This window comes from Ascidia mentula, chromosome 2 (genome assembly GCF_947561715.1).
Source record: "Ascidia mentula chromosome 2, kaAscMent1.1, whole genome shotgun sequence".
NCBI classification, from domain to species: Eukaryota; Metazoa; Chordata; class Ascidiacea; order Phlebobranchia; family Ascidiidae; genus Ascidia; species Ascidia mentula.
Window position 1 is genome coordinate 13,224,598 of NC_138567.1, and position 15,696 is coordinate 13,240,293.

At 36.7% G+C, this 15,696-nt stretch overlaps 5 protein-coding genes across 10 annotated transcripts; 4 read left to right on the top strand and 1 right to left on the bottom strand.

The window, feature by feature from the left end:
- The first annotated feature begins 41 nt into the window (after positions 1 to 41).
- LOC145888453 (carboxylesterase 1E-like) lies at positions 42 to 3,833 on the top strand. Its single transcript, XM_082979200.1, has 9 exons — positions 42 to 356; positions 541 to 736; positions 859 to 1,055; positions 1,298 to 1,461; positions 1,908 to 2,041; positions 2,183 to 2,410; positions 2,678 to 2,834; positions 3,004 to 3,250; positions 3,307 to 3,833. Exons 1-9 carry the CDS (start codon positions 199 to 201, stop codon positions 3,458 to 3,460), a joined length of 1,635 nt encoding a protein of 544 aa, XP_082835326.1. The 5' UTR covers positions 42 to 198; the 3' UTR covers positions 3,461 to 3,833.
- Positions 3,834 to 4,667: 834 nt separating this feature from the next.
- On the top strand, positions 4,668 to 8,241 carry LOC145889804 (fatty acyl-CoA hydrolase precursor, medium chain-like). The gene is made up of 6 exons (XM_082980840.1): positions 4,668 to 4,825; positions 5,180 to 5,375; positions 6,532 to 6,756; positions 7,068 to 7,224; positions 7,683 to 7,929; positions 8,004 to 8,241. The coding sequence occupies exons 1-6, from the start codon at positions 4,668 to 4,670 to the stop codon at positions 8,158 to 8,160; spliced, it is 1,140 nt and encodes a 379-aa protein (XP_082836966.1). The 3' UTR covers positions 8,161 to 8,241.
- A 1,723-nt stretch (positions 8,242 to 9,964) lies between these two features.
- Positions 9,965 to 11,934, top strand: LOC145888372 (large ribosomal subunit protein uL18m-like). 2 transcript variants are annotated; one of them, XM_082979109.1, is made up of 4 exons: positions 9,965 to 10,081; positions 10,229 to 10,457; positions 11,018 to 11,107; positions 11,434 to 11,934. In XM_082979109.1, the coding sequence occupies exons 1-4, from the start codon at positions 10,039 to 10,041 to the stop codon at positions 11,696 to 11,698; spliced, it is 627 nt and encodes a 208-aa protein (XP_082835235.1). In that variant the 5' UTR covers positions 9,965 to 10,038; the 3' UTR covers positions 11,699 to 11,934. The 2 variants fall into 2 exon arrangements, with proteins under 2 accessions (XP_082835235.1, XP_082835236.1); XM_082979110.1 differs by having other exon boundaries at positions 10,232 to 10,457.
- Positions 11,693 to 13,745, bottom strand: LOC145888371 (required for meiotic nuclear division protein 1 homolog). 5 transcript variants are annotated; one of them, XM_082979105.1, is made up of 8 exons: positions 13,393 to 13,745; positions 13,187 to 13,308; positions 12,889 to 13,038; positions 12,672 to 12,835; positions 12,347 to 12,575; positions 12,193 to 12,285; positions 11,900 to 12,044; positions 11,693 to 11,832 (listed from the first exon to the last, which is right to left on the bottom strand). In XM_082979105.1, exons 1-8 carry the CDS (start codon positions 13,465 to 13,467, stop codon positions 11,740 to 11,742), a joined length of 1,071 nt encoding a protein of 356 aa, XP_082835231.1. In that variant the 5' UTR covers positions 13,468 to 13,745; the 3' UTR covers positions 11,693 to 11,739. The 5 variants fall into 5 exon arrangements, with proteins under 5 accessions (XP_082835231.1, XP_082835234.1, XP_082835230.1 ...); XM_082979108.1 differs by having other exon boundaries at positions 12,889 to 12,991; positions 13,393 to 13,503; XM_082979104.1 differs by having other exon boundaries at positions 13,187 to 13,745.
- Positions 13,746 to 13,751: 6 nt separating this feature from the next.
- LOC145888373 (uncharacterized) lies at positions 13,752 to 15,695 on the top strand. Its single transcript, XM_082979111.1, has 5 exons — positions 13,752 to 13,840; positions 14,032 to 14,127; positions 14,485 to 14,597; positions 14,870 to 14,996; positions 15,268 to 15,695. The coding sequence occupies exons 1-5, from the start codon at positions 13,795 to 13,797 to the stop codon at positions 15,471 to 15,473; spliced, it is 588 nt and encodes a 195-aa protein (XP_082835237.1). The 5' UTR covers positions 13,752 to 13,794; the 3' UTR covers positions 15,474 to 15,695.
- Position 15,696: the final 1 nt, after the last annotated feature.

Here is a 15,696-nt window from a genome sequence, read left to right on the forward strand (position 1 = left end):
ACATCACGCTTTAGCAGTGACTGGTACGTGAGAGAGGAGGTTGCATTGCGCGAGTCGAGAAAAAGGTAGAAAGTAGTCAGTCAGCCCCTCGACTAATACTGTTCAAACACTTAGCATAAAAGGTAAGATATCGTTGTATTCGGATCAGACAGAAGTGCCAGAAACAGTCGTTTGAAGCACAGCTAACAGCGCAGAAATATGAGTGATTGCCCCGTTGTAGAAACAGTTCAGGGAAAGGTGAAAGGTTACGTATTACCCAAGGCAAACGAGCAGAGTGCAAAGCCGGTCTATGCCTTCACCAAGATACCTTTCGCTAAACCTCCTGTTGGTGATTTACGATTTGAGCCTCCGCAAAAGTAAGTAAATATTGTGCTGAAATGCCTGCAGTAAAAAGAATGGTGCTTAATATAGTTACAACCTACGGTTGACGACATTTTGATATCCTATAATTGAAGTTGGTCTGTTATCGTTACCTAAAGATATATACACAATGCAAGCATCGTGTACATGGTCCTGGAACTTTTTCCTCCAATGTTTCAGAGCCGGTAAATGGAGCGGGGTTCTGGATGGTACTTTGTGCCCACCAAACCCTTACCATGACGCGAAGAGTTCTGAAAAGGTCACAAAACAGTTGATCAATGTTAAAGTGGCCAACGAAGAACACCATCTGATGAGCGAAGATTGCTTGTACTTGAATGTACACACTACAAACGCTAACAAATCGGCAAAACTTCCAGTTAGTCTCATAGGAAAAGCGTAAAATGAATTTTAACTGTGCTGCTCACTTCTGATGTGTTGTATCCACAATTTCACCCTACACAATATGTATTAAAAATCTTATATGTGAAATGAATCTAGGTTATGTTCTGGATTTACGGCGGAGGTTTCCAAATGGGAGGTATCAACTATTACAACGGACAAGTGATCTGCGGTTTGCAGGATGTTGTACTGGTGGCCGCAAACTACCGAGTAAACATATTTGGATTTCTCTCTCTTGGCAACAGCACCAAATGGAAGGGAAATCTGGGACTGAAGGATCAAGTCATGGCTCTACAGTAGGCAGCTAAAAGAGATTTTCTTTAGAGCACCTTATAAAATTGCATTTGGTTGAACAGTAAGCAGTTTGCCCTTTGTTCAGACTAAACAAACCGTTTCGCACCACTGCTTACTGAAGCACGATTTGGAACTTCGGTGTACGTATTTTTGCGTTTACATCAATTTTTCCCAGACGTTATTAAAAATGTTTCATAGGGTTATACAAATTCTTGAAGCCTACTGTTTGGTTTTTGTGGTTTAGATGGACTAAAGATAACATTGAAAACTTCGGAGGGGACCCCAACAATATAACGATCTACGGTGAAAGCGCTGGGGCTATTTCGGTTGGTCTTCACGTCGTGTCGCCACTGTCGCGGGGTTTGTTCAACAAAGCAATCAGCAGCAGCGGTGTTGCAATATTTCCAAGTAAGTCAAGTGTCCTAAGTTACGCTTAATCCTTGGGGGCACGACAAGGGCGAATTGAACGTTGGCCTCATATAAACAAAGCGTTATGTTTCAGCAAACAAACGCTCGGCTGTGTTTGTCGGCCGCGTGGTGTTCATGTGTACATTCGGCACGATTGAGGTTTTAGAAAACCTCAGTCTTGTCGCGAAAAGTAGGAATCAAAGACTTACACAGCACACTGAGCTCTAGATTTTCAATGCGTCGACGCAACAAGATAATATTTCACAACTGTATTTACCAGTTTGCGGAAGAAACTCACGCTTGAGGTTCGATTTCACGAACCTTGCTCTTCGTATCTGTGCTTGTAGAGCGAGGGCAAATAAAACTATTATGCACCATTTATCAAGTGTACTTTCCATGGCATTTCCCAACAAAAACTCTAAAGTAATGATGCGTTATTATTTCAGCAATGAAAGCAGATCAAAAGGAGACACTAAAAATTTTTCTTGACAACTTAAAAATTACCGAAACGGAACCAGAAGCAGTCATGCGGAAACTGAAAACGCTCTCAAGCGAAACAATTGAAAACGGCCTGGACGCGGTAATTTCACTCGAATTCCTTTTTTGGTATACATATCAAACTATATGGTATGTTGCCCAATATTAGAAATTACTGCTGCAAATACTCTTTTTTAGTACAGACGCTGCCACATTTTACTAACTACTTACGCTCTGTAAACAGAACCAATACCAACTTTTTTCCGTGACAATCGGTGATGACTTTCTTCCTCAACACCCAGAGGCCATTCTCGATAAGGGGGAATTTTCCTCGGTACCTTACATAATTGGTTGCAACAGTACAGAGGGGTACGGGTTGATAGCATATGATTTTCCTCCCGAGTTCGCAGAGGGTCTGGACAAAAATACAGCGATGGAATTAGTTAAGGCCATGCTGGCATTGGATTATTCGGTAAATCAGGCCTGTAACGAATACAGTTTGAGGCTGCGCCAGGGTGTCTTTACCATCCATATTTCTATTTCCAAGAATTTTTCAAAAACAGTGCCTGGAAAATAGAGTATTTATTTAAAAAACGTGTTTAGTTATGTCGCCTTAACGTGCTCATTTCGATCAAATGCGGGTTGTTGGTTGTCTTGCATACTGAAAAAACTAATAACTATGTTGTCTGAAATAGTCGTTTATTGCACAATAGGTTTACAAACGCATTTTTTTGTGCAGCCAGACAAAATAATAAAAGTCGCAAAGCTCATAGAGGAGGATTTCTCCAAATACTTTCTCGATAACGACAAATACAAGTGGAGCAAAGTATTAGGAAGTGTGGTGGCGGATACTTGGTTTGTTGCTCCATCTATACAACAAGCCGTTGCCCACGCGGGTATTTTCGACATTTTATTTGTGAACAAGAAATTTCGTATGAATTGAAACATCAAGTATATGTAAAAACCAATGGGTTTAGTTGCGCCATTTGTTACCTAAAATATTGTCATAGATATGTAAGACCTTTTCAGAGGTGTGATCTGAAGCAAGTAAATGCACGTTTCTAGATAAAGGGAACAGGACGTACATGTACCAGATGACTCACAAGATGAGATGCGGTTACGATCCTGAATACAGTGGGGATCTTAAAAAGAAACCGGAATTTTGTGAAGGCGACCACTGCGATGACGTAATCTTCACATTCGGATTTCCGTTTGCTAATGGAGAAATTTTGCCTCCAGTTAAATTTACCAACGAAGAAAGGAACATGTGCATGGGATGGCTAAACTACATCGGAAATTTTGCTAGAACTGGGTAAGCATGCGTTGACAACAAACAAATAGGCATTATTAGTTGTATTATCTTTGCAGCAATCCAAATCAAGGGAAAAAGGTGGAAGTTGAATGGCCCCAGTACGATTCTAAAGTGCGAAGTCATCTTGTAATTAACAATCCATTTTCCGCCGGGGCCAATGTGTTGGCAGACCGCCAGAATTTCTGGTTGGAAACGATAAAAAACCTGTAATCTCTTCAACAATAAAGCTGAGCCCCAGTTTGATAATATATTTTCTTCCAAAACCTGTAGAGATTAAATCAATCGATATAAAAACAATATTAGTACTGTAATTGCTTTAAGTCAGGCAGCGGTTACAGGGAAACCCATTTGTTTTTACGGAATTTGTTTTGTACAAAACTGTAATTGAAGAATGCGTTTATTTATGGATTGGAGGTCCTATTGCCTACTTTCTTAAACACTACAGCCTACCTATACTACTTTTTACCATTATTACAAAATCGTTTGGGTAATGGCAGTTTGTTTTATAGCATACTCTACACTAATGGAAACCAATTTTTCCGTGATATAATAGCTTTTGATTCGATTATGCTTCCTATGTTGCTTCATGTAGTCAAAATGAAAAAAAAGCACAACGATGAGAACCTTTATATTGTTTCAACAAACTGTCCAAAATTTAGTGGAATTAGTTGTGTAATGGTGAAGGAAAACAAAAGTAGCAACAGCAGGAGAGGTATTTGTTCTGTGCAGTTGTATAGCTACAAACAACTATGTCATGGATGACTTGCTGTGAAGTCCTTAGGGCAACAAACTAAATACATTTCAGTAAAATTTCGGAAGCAGACAACCCCAAAAAAGAAAAAGCCGACAAACAATTGTTTCGTTATATTCATTAAAATAAGGGTTAATATTAAAGCTTTAAAAATCAAAACTTGATGCTATTACAATAAAGGCATAATAAAACTAAAATCAATTTACCAATTGCCTTGAAAATGGAAATATATTCAAAAATAGACTGACCCATAATACTGAAAACATAGACATGTTATATTTATTTGAGACGTTTCGACAAAAACTTATGTCATTGCAACGATGGATATGCCGTAGGTGACGCTCAACTGGAAATAGCACTTAACGGTCCACATGGGAAACAGGATTTGGTCGATAATTTAGCTTGTTAATTGTAAGGCTGTTGCATTATTATCACTTTGAGATGGTGTGGTTGGTCCATTCAATTTTGTTTTGATTAGGAAAACCTAACGCAACAGGAAAGGTTACAGTCATTTCACACGCATCCACCGGAAGCCAACTTTTTCGTTGGTAAGCACAGCTTTAGAGTGCGAAAAGCACGAACTGATTTAATGCGTTTATAGCGCAACACTGTTTTACCAATATTTAAAACAGGCAGATATTTAAAAAAGTGAAATACCAGTGCATAATGGGTGATTGTCCCGTTGTAGAAACAGCTCAGGGAAATGTGAAAGGTTACGTATTACCCAAGGCAAACGAGCCGAGTGCAAAGCCTGTCTATGCTTTCACCAAGATACCTTTCGCTAAACCTCCTGTTGGTGATTTACGGTTCGAACCTCCACAGAAGTAAGGCAATAGGAAGATTAATATACAAGTTAGCTTTGTTGGATTTTCGTATTTTAGTTGAAAATACCGAGTAAATTTTGATGAACACTAGTCATGCATTCATTGAAAAAAAGCGACTTTTGAGCATGTAAGCAACAAACTCATGCCCATACGTTACAGCACGTTTACTCAATATATATATGGTATCGCAATATGGGCATCTGGCGTATTTGTTATGGGTTCACTCCACCTTTAGGAAATGTATCTTCGACCATTAGCATGAAAAATGTCGGCCTTCACCAAATTGATCAGTCCTGCAGAACACCACTTCTCTAAATATGTCTTTCAAACGGGGTTGCAATATTTTTTGTTTAGAGCTGAGATGTGGAGTGGGATTTTGGACGGGACTCAAAGTTCTCCAAACCCGTGTCAGAAGCCATATAATTTTGATACGATACAAAGTCCGTTGGTAAATGTTAAAGTGTCTAACGAAGACCATGACCTTATGAGCGAGGATTGCTTGTACTTGAATGTCTACACACCGAATGTCAGGAAAACGGCGAATCTTCCGGTAAGTTTAGTGGTAAAACTGTTCACAATAGAAGTTTGTTTTATTCGAATCGCCTGTTGTCTCTATGGCTAACGGAGACTCAGTAACAGATTTAGCAGAAAATAACTACAAATAATCCTTTCGTCTGTTTAACGTTTTTCGTCGATATATATATTTGCATGTGTTTGCAGGCATTATCTGTATCGCTAAAAACACACAGACAACGCAGTTACAACCAACATAAATAGAAGAATATAAATGTAACAAATGACAAATCACAAAATGACAAATAGATGTAACGATTGGGCAAGGTGACACTGAACTGTCTTTGACTTCGTGACCTGACTCTACGTAGCTGATAATGATTATCGCAATGGCATCACAGTTGGTCGAGACTTCGATGGCAAGCGGCAGCAAAAACAACACTTATATTATATTATGCAGTATAAGGCGGTTAATGTTGATTTTTGCCCTGATTTTATGGAAACATTTGTCCACAAATATGTAGACGAAGACAACTTGATAACATTTTGCTATGTCGGCATATCGGTTGTGCTTGATGTGTTGGGCATTAAGTGGTGAGGCAAGGCAGCTCGGTCGGGGTTTCCGCTATCTTTACCGATTTCCAAACGGTTGGCGAAATTTCCACAGAGGGCACAATAATGGCCGCAAGGCTGTGGCAGTCCTATGTCTTGTGCGGGTTTTAATCGTAACAATGAGCGATCTATACCTGGTGAGCATACAAGCGAGAATGAGTGGGCGCTTGTGCACTACCATGATATGGGTATGCAGGTCTTCTCTTTGGGACTTGGTTGTAGTAAGTTTTAAAAACTTGTAGTCCATGTATTCAGTACGGATGTGCAGCAGGTGCTTGTTTTGCTGCCGCTTGTCGTAGAGGTCTCCACCAACTGTGATGCTATTGCGATAGTCATTATCAGTGACGTAGAGTTAGGTCACAAAGTCAAAGACAGTTTCAGTGTCACCTTGCCCAATCGTTACATCTGATTGTCAGTTTGTGAGGTATTTTACATTTATATATTTATATTCTTGTATTTATTCTGGTTTTAACTGCGTTGTTTGTGAGGTTTAGCGATACTAATGATCCCTGCAAACACAGGCGAAATATATATATATCAACGAAAAAATAATAGGCCCGACTTGAACGACTGTTGTGCAGGACAAATACCAGTTTTTTTCTGTGGCAATCGGTGATGACTTCCTTCCAGAGCATCCTGAAACCTACCTTAAAAAGGGGGAATTTTCCTCAGTTCCCTACATAATTGGTTGTAACAGCACAGAAGGATATGGTGTCAATGCTACCAAATTCCCTACTTTTGATGAGGGTATGGACAAAATTACTGCGATGCAATTGGTACAAGTCATATTGAGTCTTGACTATCTGGTGAGGTTACTGCAACCAGAGACTATAAGAGTCTACCTCTTTGCAGATTCTTTTAGTGTTACAATGACTTTTAAGTTAACTTAGTGTTAAAAGCAAATTAAAACTTTCTAGGACTGTTGGAAACGCCTCTGCGCGGGTAACGTCACGAAGCTATATCGGCAAAATAACAAAACTAGTTCGAGCTACTTGTGGCCACGTTTTTATCAAAAGTATACTAATCTTCATGATTGCTACGATTTGTACATTTTGTTAATTTTACTCGTCATACTTTAAATGTTTGCATTAACTAAGGTTTAACAATACTATTAAAGCCAGAAAAAACTGCGAAAGCCGCAAAGCTCGTCGAGGAGGAATTCTCCAAATACTTTCTGGATGACGACAAATACAAGTGGAGCAAAGTATTAGGAAGTGTGGTAGCGGATACCTGGTTTGTGATTCCATCTATACAACAAGCCGTTGTCCACGCGGGTATGTACAATTGCACAACTTGTAAAAAAGTACTCTTCTCTACGTATTTACAACAACACAAGACAGTATTCCATTGATAAAAGTTCGTATTTCACTGAGTCGTTTCAGTATACGCAGAAATGTTTTAAGCTTACAAATGACGAGACACGATCGCCGCACTTCGAAGACCTTTGCATGACATTTTTGGCTATCATTTCGATCATTATAGGTCCATTGGCATCGCAGCCAGGCTGGAGTAAAGCCATTTTTTTCTGACAGTCGTGTCAAATCAAGCTGCAGTTGAGGTTTGGACGCATGGCCCTGGGCATTGATGTCTGTTCGAACCATTTTGGGAGATTGAAATTTCATATCTCATTTAGATTTTTTCGGAAAATGTAGCTTTGATCCAGATTTGCAACGATACCAGTGTGAAACTGATGATGTTTTAATTCAGTGAAGTTTAAACAGTACTTTATTAGATAATGGAAATGAAACATACATGTACAAGATGACCTACAAAATGAGATGTTCATATGATCCTGAATATCGAACCTGCTTGAAAAAGAGAGCAAATTTTTGTGAAGCCGATCACGCCGACGACATAATTTTTACTTTTGGTATGCCTTTTGCTGAAGGAAAGTTCAACCCTCCTGTAAAGTTTACGCCGGAGGAAAAGGAAATGTGCCGAGAGTGGTTGAATTACATCGGAAACTTTGCCAGAACCGGGTAAGGAGATTCAGGTTCAGCCTAGTTTTTTAAATCAAGAAACTGAAATTGCCAATAAGAGTTTTTATTTGTAGAAACCCCAATGATGGAAAGAAAATGGCGTTTCAGTGGCCCCGGTATGATTGTAGATCGAGGCGTCATCTTGTGTTCAAGAATCCTTTTGACGTTGACACCAATTTTCTGGAAGAAACCCGCCAAAAGTTTTGGTTGGAAACAATCAAAAAGTTGTAATTCTGTTTAAATATGTAGTCTCTGAACATTAACCCCACAAGGGTTTTATCATACGTAGGTATTTCATAATAACAACAAACTACCAACCACAGTATTTGTAGTTACAGCGGCAACATCGAATACAAATAGCCTACACTGGTGTTCAACACTACGGTGTCAGTGGTTTGCAATAGTGTTTTCTCAGAGGCAGTATGCTTTGCAATCTAAATGTGTACAATAGTATATCTTGTGTTTATTTACGTAAATGTCTACATCACAATCACATAGATCTTGTTGATGTACATTGACCATATTGTCTTGCTTCGTTTACCAATTGATTTATTGTGCCCTTGTGACTGATCACAAATCCTTTGCATGCAATCTGTCCGTTGGTTTAATTGCGCTGGGATTTTCTTGCCTCCATTTGTTTAGATTTATAGTCGGAAATAAATAGTGAATTTCTTGTGGGAATAATGGCAACATAATTCGTATTAAATTAATCATCGCACAAAAGTATATAATTCGCTGACCGTAAGGCCCCCAAAAAGAACAGATAGGTGGAGAGGCGGCAGCGAGAAACGGCAACTGCGCTGAACCTTGCGTGTTTCGTAAAATAATAATAACGTTATTTTGTTTGTTGTTTTGATTTTTAATTAAAAAGTCAAGTTAATTTGGGCTGAATTATGGATTTACACAAACGAGAAATAGTTTCAGTGAACTTATAGCTAAATATCATGCTGGCGAGGGTCTATGAAATTTGCACGACTAAAAAATATTTTATACAGTTCTTGAATTTCTCAAGGTTTATGCGGTGCTTTGGTTGCATAAAAACAACAGTAACGTATAAAGCAAACGATGCAGACAGTAATAATCAGCGAGATACGAAGGAGAATTGGCTTTCATGCTGCCCAAAATTATTAGCGTCTGTGTGATTAAATGTTTATACAAACGGCTCATACTAAAAAATATGTGTATTTGTAGATAATATGTTGCGCGTGACTAACAAAATAGAGTAAATATACTGCAGCTATTTATCACGCGATTGTCATCTGCGCTCATCCGTACTGCAACAATGCAGGCAGCAGGTGGCGTTGTTGGGCCAAAAATCACACATAGTGCAGTCAGTGCAGTGTAGTGTTTGCCAATTGCCATGGACTCTGCACACTGATGGTCGTCAATTAAAAGTGTGTTGTCTGTTTTAAGGGAAATATACCTCGGGTCAACAGAGCCGGCTTCCTGTTACCCTCTTCAGTAATATAATATTCTTAGTCGTCCTTATCGAATAAAAAATGTGTTTATTCCTGTAAATAAACCCTGTGAATCTAATCAGGTAGGCCTATACGTTACGTAACTTACGTTACAGAGTTAGCATTGCATCGAGTATCGTGGTATGTAATATAATCCAATAAAATGACCAAACTTCAGACTGCAACACAGGCAGTCCAGAGCAGAAGAAACAAGTTACGGCTTAACATGGACTAGCAATTAGGCCTAACAATTAACATGGGAAATCAGGATTTGCTTAACACACTACACACACATGCATTAAACATATTGCACGGCGGTTGCCTTAGTGATGATATTATAGCAATAATTTAACTTAGTATGATTAAATTCATTGCAGTGCCATTCACTGCACAATGGATTTTCTTTCGTATCTGTCCAACCCATACAGGTTAAAAATGCTGCTGCAGCAATTAGCAAGTAAACTACAATTAGTGTGGGATGATTGCGATTTATCTTATTTTGATTGATTTGTGTAACAAGCTTGATTTAAAGCCTAGGGAAACAAATTTACAAAATAATTTATTTGTTTTGGTGTTTCAGATTTAATTATTTTTTCCACTAATGCTGTTGATTGGCATTACTGTGGTACATGGTTTGGATTAATGACAAAGTATGTCTCTGTGTAGTTTACTTAAACAGTTGACAAGGCCTAAAGGTATATATACATGTGTTTTTGTCTATTTTCATTTTATTTTTTTTGGATAAACCATGTTGTGTATATTGTTTACGGCAAATAAATTGTGTCAGTTTAACATCTTCTGTCTCCAATAATGGTTTACAGCCTCTAATTTTTTTAATAAAGCAGGACTTCATGTGATAACCACGTTCACTCGACAAACAACAGCAAGTTCTCAGGCTAATGAATACAGACCAATTAAAAACAATGCTGACATTTGTCCGTCAAGCACATTTACAAATCGGAACCCTCGGAATCTGGAACTTATAGCCAGGGCACACAAGGACATTGGTTGGACCCGTACGAGAAAAACAAGACAATCGATGAATATGCCAAACAGGGCATATTACAACAGGTTTTGTGATACAAATAGTAATTTTCTTATAATATATTTGCACCCTAGGGGTAAGATAGAGTTGTAGAACTTTTTAGGATGAAATGAAGGTCAAACCACCAATAGACAAAGTTTGCATATATTGTAAATGGACCCATTTTTGTAAAGTCAAAAATAAAGACACATTGTATATATATATTATATATTGAGTAGAGAGGGCCTAAAACTTGTGATGATGACTCCATGTATTGAAAAATACAAGAATAATTTATTAAAAATGCTTGCTGGTTGTTTTAATGTACTTTTGAATGCAAGTTTAGAGTGATTTCATGTCAAATCACCCAACCCATAAAGCATGACCTTTTTGGATTTAGCCCAAAATTGGTACACTTGCTCAAGCACAAACACTGGCACTTTGTTTCAAATTTCGTTAAACATGTTGACCATGTACTTTTCGAGTTACCATACTTTTAAGTTATAGCCTTATCATTTTTAAATAACAATACTATGTTATTTGTTTCAAAGCTAAGCGGTGCAAAAATTTTATGTTAGCACCTGAATACTAACAGTTATCTTTGCAGGATATTACTACGCCGTTCAAACCGGCAAACAGCTGCATGCCTGGAAAATTACATTGGCAATGAAATTGTCTCCGCTTCAACGTTAGATTGGTAGTTACTTGTTCTTAATATTTTTTTGTCACAAAATCTACTAAAATCAAGTTTTCTTATGTTTGTGTAGCATTGGCTTGAAGTTTTCTGTTGTCACTAACATTACAATTGACATTATTTAGGGCCTGTGAATTTTTTTTTTGATCCATATTGACTTAAATACACAACCAAGCCAGTTAAAATGTGCAATAAAATGGAGAATTCTTCTTTTTTAACTCACTGACACTAAGTATGGTAAAAAATGACCCTGGTACTAAATTGTTTGCTCATTTATAAGTTTCAATGTGCTAATAATATGCCAAGCATTTGTTGCCCTTGTATTTTAGGTACATAAGAAAACAATTGTACAAAAGCAACGATGTAATGGCAGCATCTGCTGTTGGAAAAGTCCTGATGGAAAAATGCCTCAGAGCAGGTTATTCATGTGCAGTGTGGACTGGCTACACAAGCACAGGTGGAGAAGCAAAAAAAATGTTTTACAATGCTATTAAAAGCCAAAAGTTTATGCTCCAGGAACCTAGTCAAATAACAAACAGATATTCCCGCCAACGCAGCATCAGAAAAAAACCTCTGCCTCCAGAAATTGACTGAAAGATTCAAACAATGCTGAATCACATGATGCAAATCAAATTTCAAGGTTTTGAATGGTTATCATTGGGTCTTGAATGTTCATTGTTGGATCTTGAATAAGGAGCAACAAAATAGTGAATAACTTCAAAAACAACCTGTGAAACAGATATGGTGACAATGTTAACGAACTTTTGTTTGCGTGGAAAAACAATTTTGCCTTACTTCAATTAAAATCAATAAAACGATAAGCAATTCAATTCGAATTGACTTTTGTTCAGCTAAGTGGGATTTGACCATTTCAACCATATGAGCACAGTAGGAGAGCTTTTCATTCATGATTCGTACACGCCTGGGAATGCTTAAGTATCTGTAAATACAAAGTCCAATGTTTCATCCTTCAGTAAAAATGTGGACATCGCATTGGTATAAGTTGCTTTGTATGATATGTGAGTCACAGAAAGCACGATGGCAAGGAAAATATTAAGTCCAAACTAATACAAATGCCATTAACATACTGGGTGGTTGCCACAAACAATTGTTCCAAATCCTCATGGTCCCAATATTCATCAGGGATTTCCAAATAGTTGTTCTGCAGGTTAACTCTATGCCTGGAAATAACCACAATCCTAATTAACAATCAAGTTTCAACCAAATAGCAACAAAGCATACCTGATTTGAAAAACCTTACCAATTTTTTGCAATATTGTTGTTGAACTCTTGTAATTTGGTCGCAAGCCAACAATTAACTCATTAGGTAAGGTCTGAATTGAATCAATTAGCACATCCAAGGAGTGCTCCCAGTGTGCTAATTTAACAGATACTATCAGTGCATTGCTAAATGCATACATTTCCATAGCCAACATTTCAGCATCATTGGTTATACAAAGTTGAAAATGATCTGAAAAAACAAGCAGTGCCCAGTGGTACATGAAGCAAACTATCAATAGAATTTAACCTGTGTATAGGGAAAAAAACAATAAAATGGTTTAATCACTTTTGTCAAATTTTGTTTGGCCAACTGAAAAGACATAATTCATCTTTTCATTTTCATCCTCAACAAGCTGATGAGAGTAAGGTTCAATTTGAAATGGTTTAACAAAGTTCATAACATATTGTCTTCCTTTGTTGTTAATGTTCCAAAAAGAAAGGCCACCTTCTCTAAAAATCAGAAATTTAAACACATGATTTTGAGCAACAAAGTGGCCGCTTACTTAAAAAAGTAGATGTAGCCATCTTCAGATTGTCTACTTAGGAAATCTTTATTATCTAATTGATAGCAGAGTGCATGAACAATGTCCTCTTTAAGGTGCATTTCTGTGAGATGTTCGCATTTAGACAGTGTGCATTGTAAACTGTGAAAGCTGCAAAACATGTTTTACACACAACAATATGACAAAAAGGTCACCAGTAGGATACCTTCAATATTTATCTAGTATCAAAACAATGCACCTCAAATTTCGTTTTCTTAAATTGAATAAAAATAACACCATAAAATGCATATTTTCATACCGGTACTTTTCAGCAGTTGCATATGTGATACAAGTGTGTTCATCTTCTATGAGTGGTACATGATGAGTTATGTTGGGTTTTCGTGTTTTTGTTCTTTGCCTTTGACGCTCTGTTGAATTATGCTTCATTCGTTTTCCAATAGACGTTTGAAAAACAATTGCATTTGCCTCATTTAAACGCTCAGATTTTTTATCACATTTCATTACCATCGCGAACGTGCGTATACCATTGTTTAAGCACTTTGAGGTACAGTTCATAAATTTTGAAGTTATGTTCAACATTTTATATGATTCTCACAGATCGGCAGATTGGCGAATGGTTTGTTTACTGTTGCATATTCAACAACAATACACGTGCGAACATAGAAATTTAATTGGCTGCAATATAAGTTTGTTTCTTTGCTTGAATAATTAATACTGATTGCAGAATTGTAACAGACAGTTATTTACAAAGAAATTTTCTTCCAGTGCATATTTTTTACTTTTGATGAAAAATTTCTTGGACTAGGCAAAATTATTGTTGATTCTAACGAGGGAAATCACCTCAATCAGCTGTTTTTGTTTTCGTTTCGTAAGCTGGGAAGCAAAGAGTTGCGAATTGACGAAGCGATGAAGTCGAAACTTTCGGTACTTTTTAATGTGCCAAATATTATTGGTAAGTGAATATTTCTTTGTTATTATATCATCCTGTGTTGAAATGGTTCTCAAAACATGTTTATTTACAAAAGAAAACAATAAGCTGGGTTTTCCGTTACAAATTAACGCCAATTGTAATGAATGTGTATGCAGTAGTATGCACATTATGAAGTAGCCTAATAAAGTTCAAAAATGCTTTATTTTGTACAGGATACATAAGAATCATCTTCATTATTGTCGCATGGAAAAACATTGAAGATGCAAAATACTTTCTTTTGTTTTATTCTACAAGTTGCATTTTAGACAGTAGGTTTGTTGATGACATATGTGTTGATAAAAGCTATAAAAGTTGTATTGTTTTGCACAAATAGTACAATTCAGTATATTTCCATGACAAAATGATAACACGTTCATTTCAGCTATTTGGTTTGTATGGTTTTCATGGGTGATGCAAGCAAGGGAACTTCGAAAGTTTTTTGTATAGTAGAAATAGAATCATACATAACCCACACTGACTGTAATCATGTAGATTTACAAATATTAACTATTTATTCGTATTTGAATGTAAAATAAGCTTCGTCACTTTTTTGTGTGCCAAGATAACCGAAATTTTATTTGCTAAAAGCAACAAATATCAATGATTTTGTTTTGATTTTTTTATAGTGGTAGATGGGATTGCAGCTCGGTGCTTAAATCAAGTGTCAGACTTTGGTGCATTACTAGATGTCCTGGTAGATTTATTTGGAAGAGGAGTGTTATGGTGCTATATAGGAAAGGTAGTTATAAAATGTTTTTAGAAGCTCTGTATATACGTAATTATTTGTATCATAAGTTTTGAGTTTTTTGGATAGTAAATACAAAAAAACTTAAGTTAAATATGTATGTGATATATACTATTTTAACACCATTTTTATATTCAGACCATAACGCTTATACATTAGAACTATTACTTCCTGTTTTCAACAACTGCTTGTTCACATAATTGTTTCGATAACAAAAGGAAGTCATTTCAAATGCTTTACTCACAAAACTGTCACAATTTTCACAGTATGGATATTTAGTTCCTGCTTGGGAATGGCTGGTATTTGTATGTAACCATGCACAAGCAAGAGGAAAGCAGTGGAAAAAACAGTTCGGGTCTGCTCCAAAGTTGATTAAAATCATTATGTCCCATAGTAAGTTCCTGATAATTATGTATTAAATCAGCAAAACTGCAAACATGTTACCCAACTTGTGTTCATAAGTGCAAAATAATTTTTTTTAATTGGTTGTAATACGGTACTAGTTTATTACATTACCAATAGCTTGCAAATTTACCATGTGAATCAACTAGAAAGAACTCAACCACCTTTGTGTTCAGCATAAACTGGCACATGTGACCATTCTTCCACTGGCAACTATTGAAAATTCAATGCCAATGTAATAAACAATAATGTGTTTTTGCAGATTTTAAAACACCGCTTGGTGCTTTGGTGATGATTGGAATCTTTGCCCTTCCTGTTGCTATATACTGTGAACAACAGACTCTTTATCATGTCTTGATACCAACAATTGCAGATGCTGTATTATGTTTATTAATAATTGGCAGACTATTGGGGTTTTATGTTGAAGCTTGGTGTGTCTACAAGCATATTGATACTCTTCTTGACTGATTAAATTATAATACATTGTTCATGGATCACTAACAATTTGTACAACTAATACATTTAATGTGAGTACGCACTACATAACACAACTTATTTGAACACTATGCACTGACCAGCGTTATTAACTAAAATAAGTCTACTATGATCTTTATTTTTGCACAATAATCTGGGAAAAGATTGTAACATTGTTGCAAATTTATTGACCCTTTTTACCAGTTTATATTTCCGC

What these genes read in the sequence shown, in the direction of transcription:
- LOC145888453 (XM_082979200.1), top strand. Translation starts at nt 199, where the DNA reads ATGAGTGATTGCCCCGTTGTAGAAACAGTTCAGGGAAAGGTGAAAGGT. An exon ending in ACAAATCGGCAAAACTTCCA is followed by an intron (nt 737 to 858) that starts GTTAGTCTCATA and finishes AAATGAATCTAG; the next exon opens with GTTATGTTCTGGATTTACGG. An exon ending in TTGAAAACGGCCTGGACGCG is followed by an intron (nt 2,042 to 2,182) that starts GTAATTTCACTC and finishes CTCTGTAAACAG; the next exon opens with AACCAATACCAACTTTTTTC.
- LOC145888373 (XM_082979111.1), top strand. Translation starts at nt 13,795, where the DNA reads ATGAAGTCGAAACTTTCGGTACTTTTTAATGTGCCAAATATTATTG. An exon ending in TAATGTGCCAAATATTATTG is followed by an intron (nt 13,841 to 14,031) that starts GTAAGTGAATAT and finishes TATTTTGTACAG; the next exon opens with GATACATAAGAATCATCTTC. An exon ending in TACAAGTTGCATTTTAGACA is followed by an intron (nt 14,128 to 14,484) that starts GTAGGTTTGTTG and finishes ATTTTTTTATAG; the next exon opens with TGGTAGATGGGATTGCAGCT.
- LOC145888371 (XM_082979104.1), bottom strand. Translation starts at nt 13,467, where the DNA reads ATGTTGAACATAACTTCAAAATTTATGAACTGTACCTCAAAGTGCTTA. An exon ending in GCAACTGCTGAAAAGTACCG is followed by an intron (nt 13,039 to 13,186) that starts GTATGAAAATAT and finishes CATGTTTTGCAG; the next exon opens with CTTTCACAGTTTACAATGCA. An exon ending in GGCTACATCTACTTTTTTAA is followed by an intron (nt 12,836 to 12,888) that starts GTAAGCGGCCAC and finishes TCTGATTTTTAG; the next exon opens with AGAAGGTGGCCTTTCTTTTT.
- LOC145889804 (XM_082980840.1), top strand. Translation starts at nt 4,668, where the DNA reads ATGGGTGATTGTCCCGTTGTAGAAACAGCTCAGGGAAATGTGAAAGGT. An exon ending in TATTGAGTCTTGACTATCTG is followed by an intron (nt 6,757 to 7,067) that starts GTGAGGTTACTG and finishes ATACTATTAAAG; the next exon opens with CCAGAAAAAACTGCGAAAGC. An exon ending in GGAAACTTTGCCAGAACCGG is followed by an intron (nt 7,930 to 8,003) that starts GTAAGGAGATTC and finishes TTTTATTTGTAG; the next exon opens with AAACCCCAATGATGGAAAGA.
- LOC145888372 (XM_082979109.1), top strand. Translation starts at nt 10,039, where the DNA reads ATGTCTCTGTGTAGTTTACTTAAACAGTTGACAAGGCCTAAAG. An exon ending in ACAGTTGACAAGGCCTAAAG is followed by an intron (nt 10,082 to 10,228) that starts GTATATATACAT and finishes TTTTTAATAAAG; the next exon opens with CAGGACTTCATGTGATAACC. An exon ending in TCCGCTTCAACGTTAGATTG is followed by an intron (nt 11,108 to 11,433) that starts GTAGTTACTTGT and finishes CTTGTATTTTAG; the next exon opens with GTACATAAGAAAACAATTGT.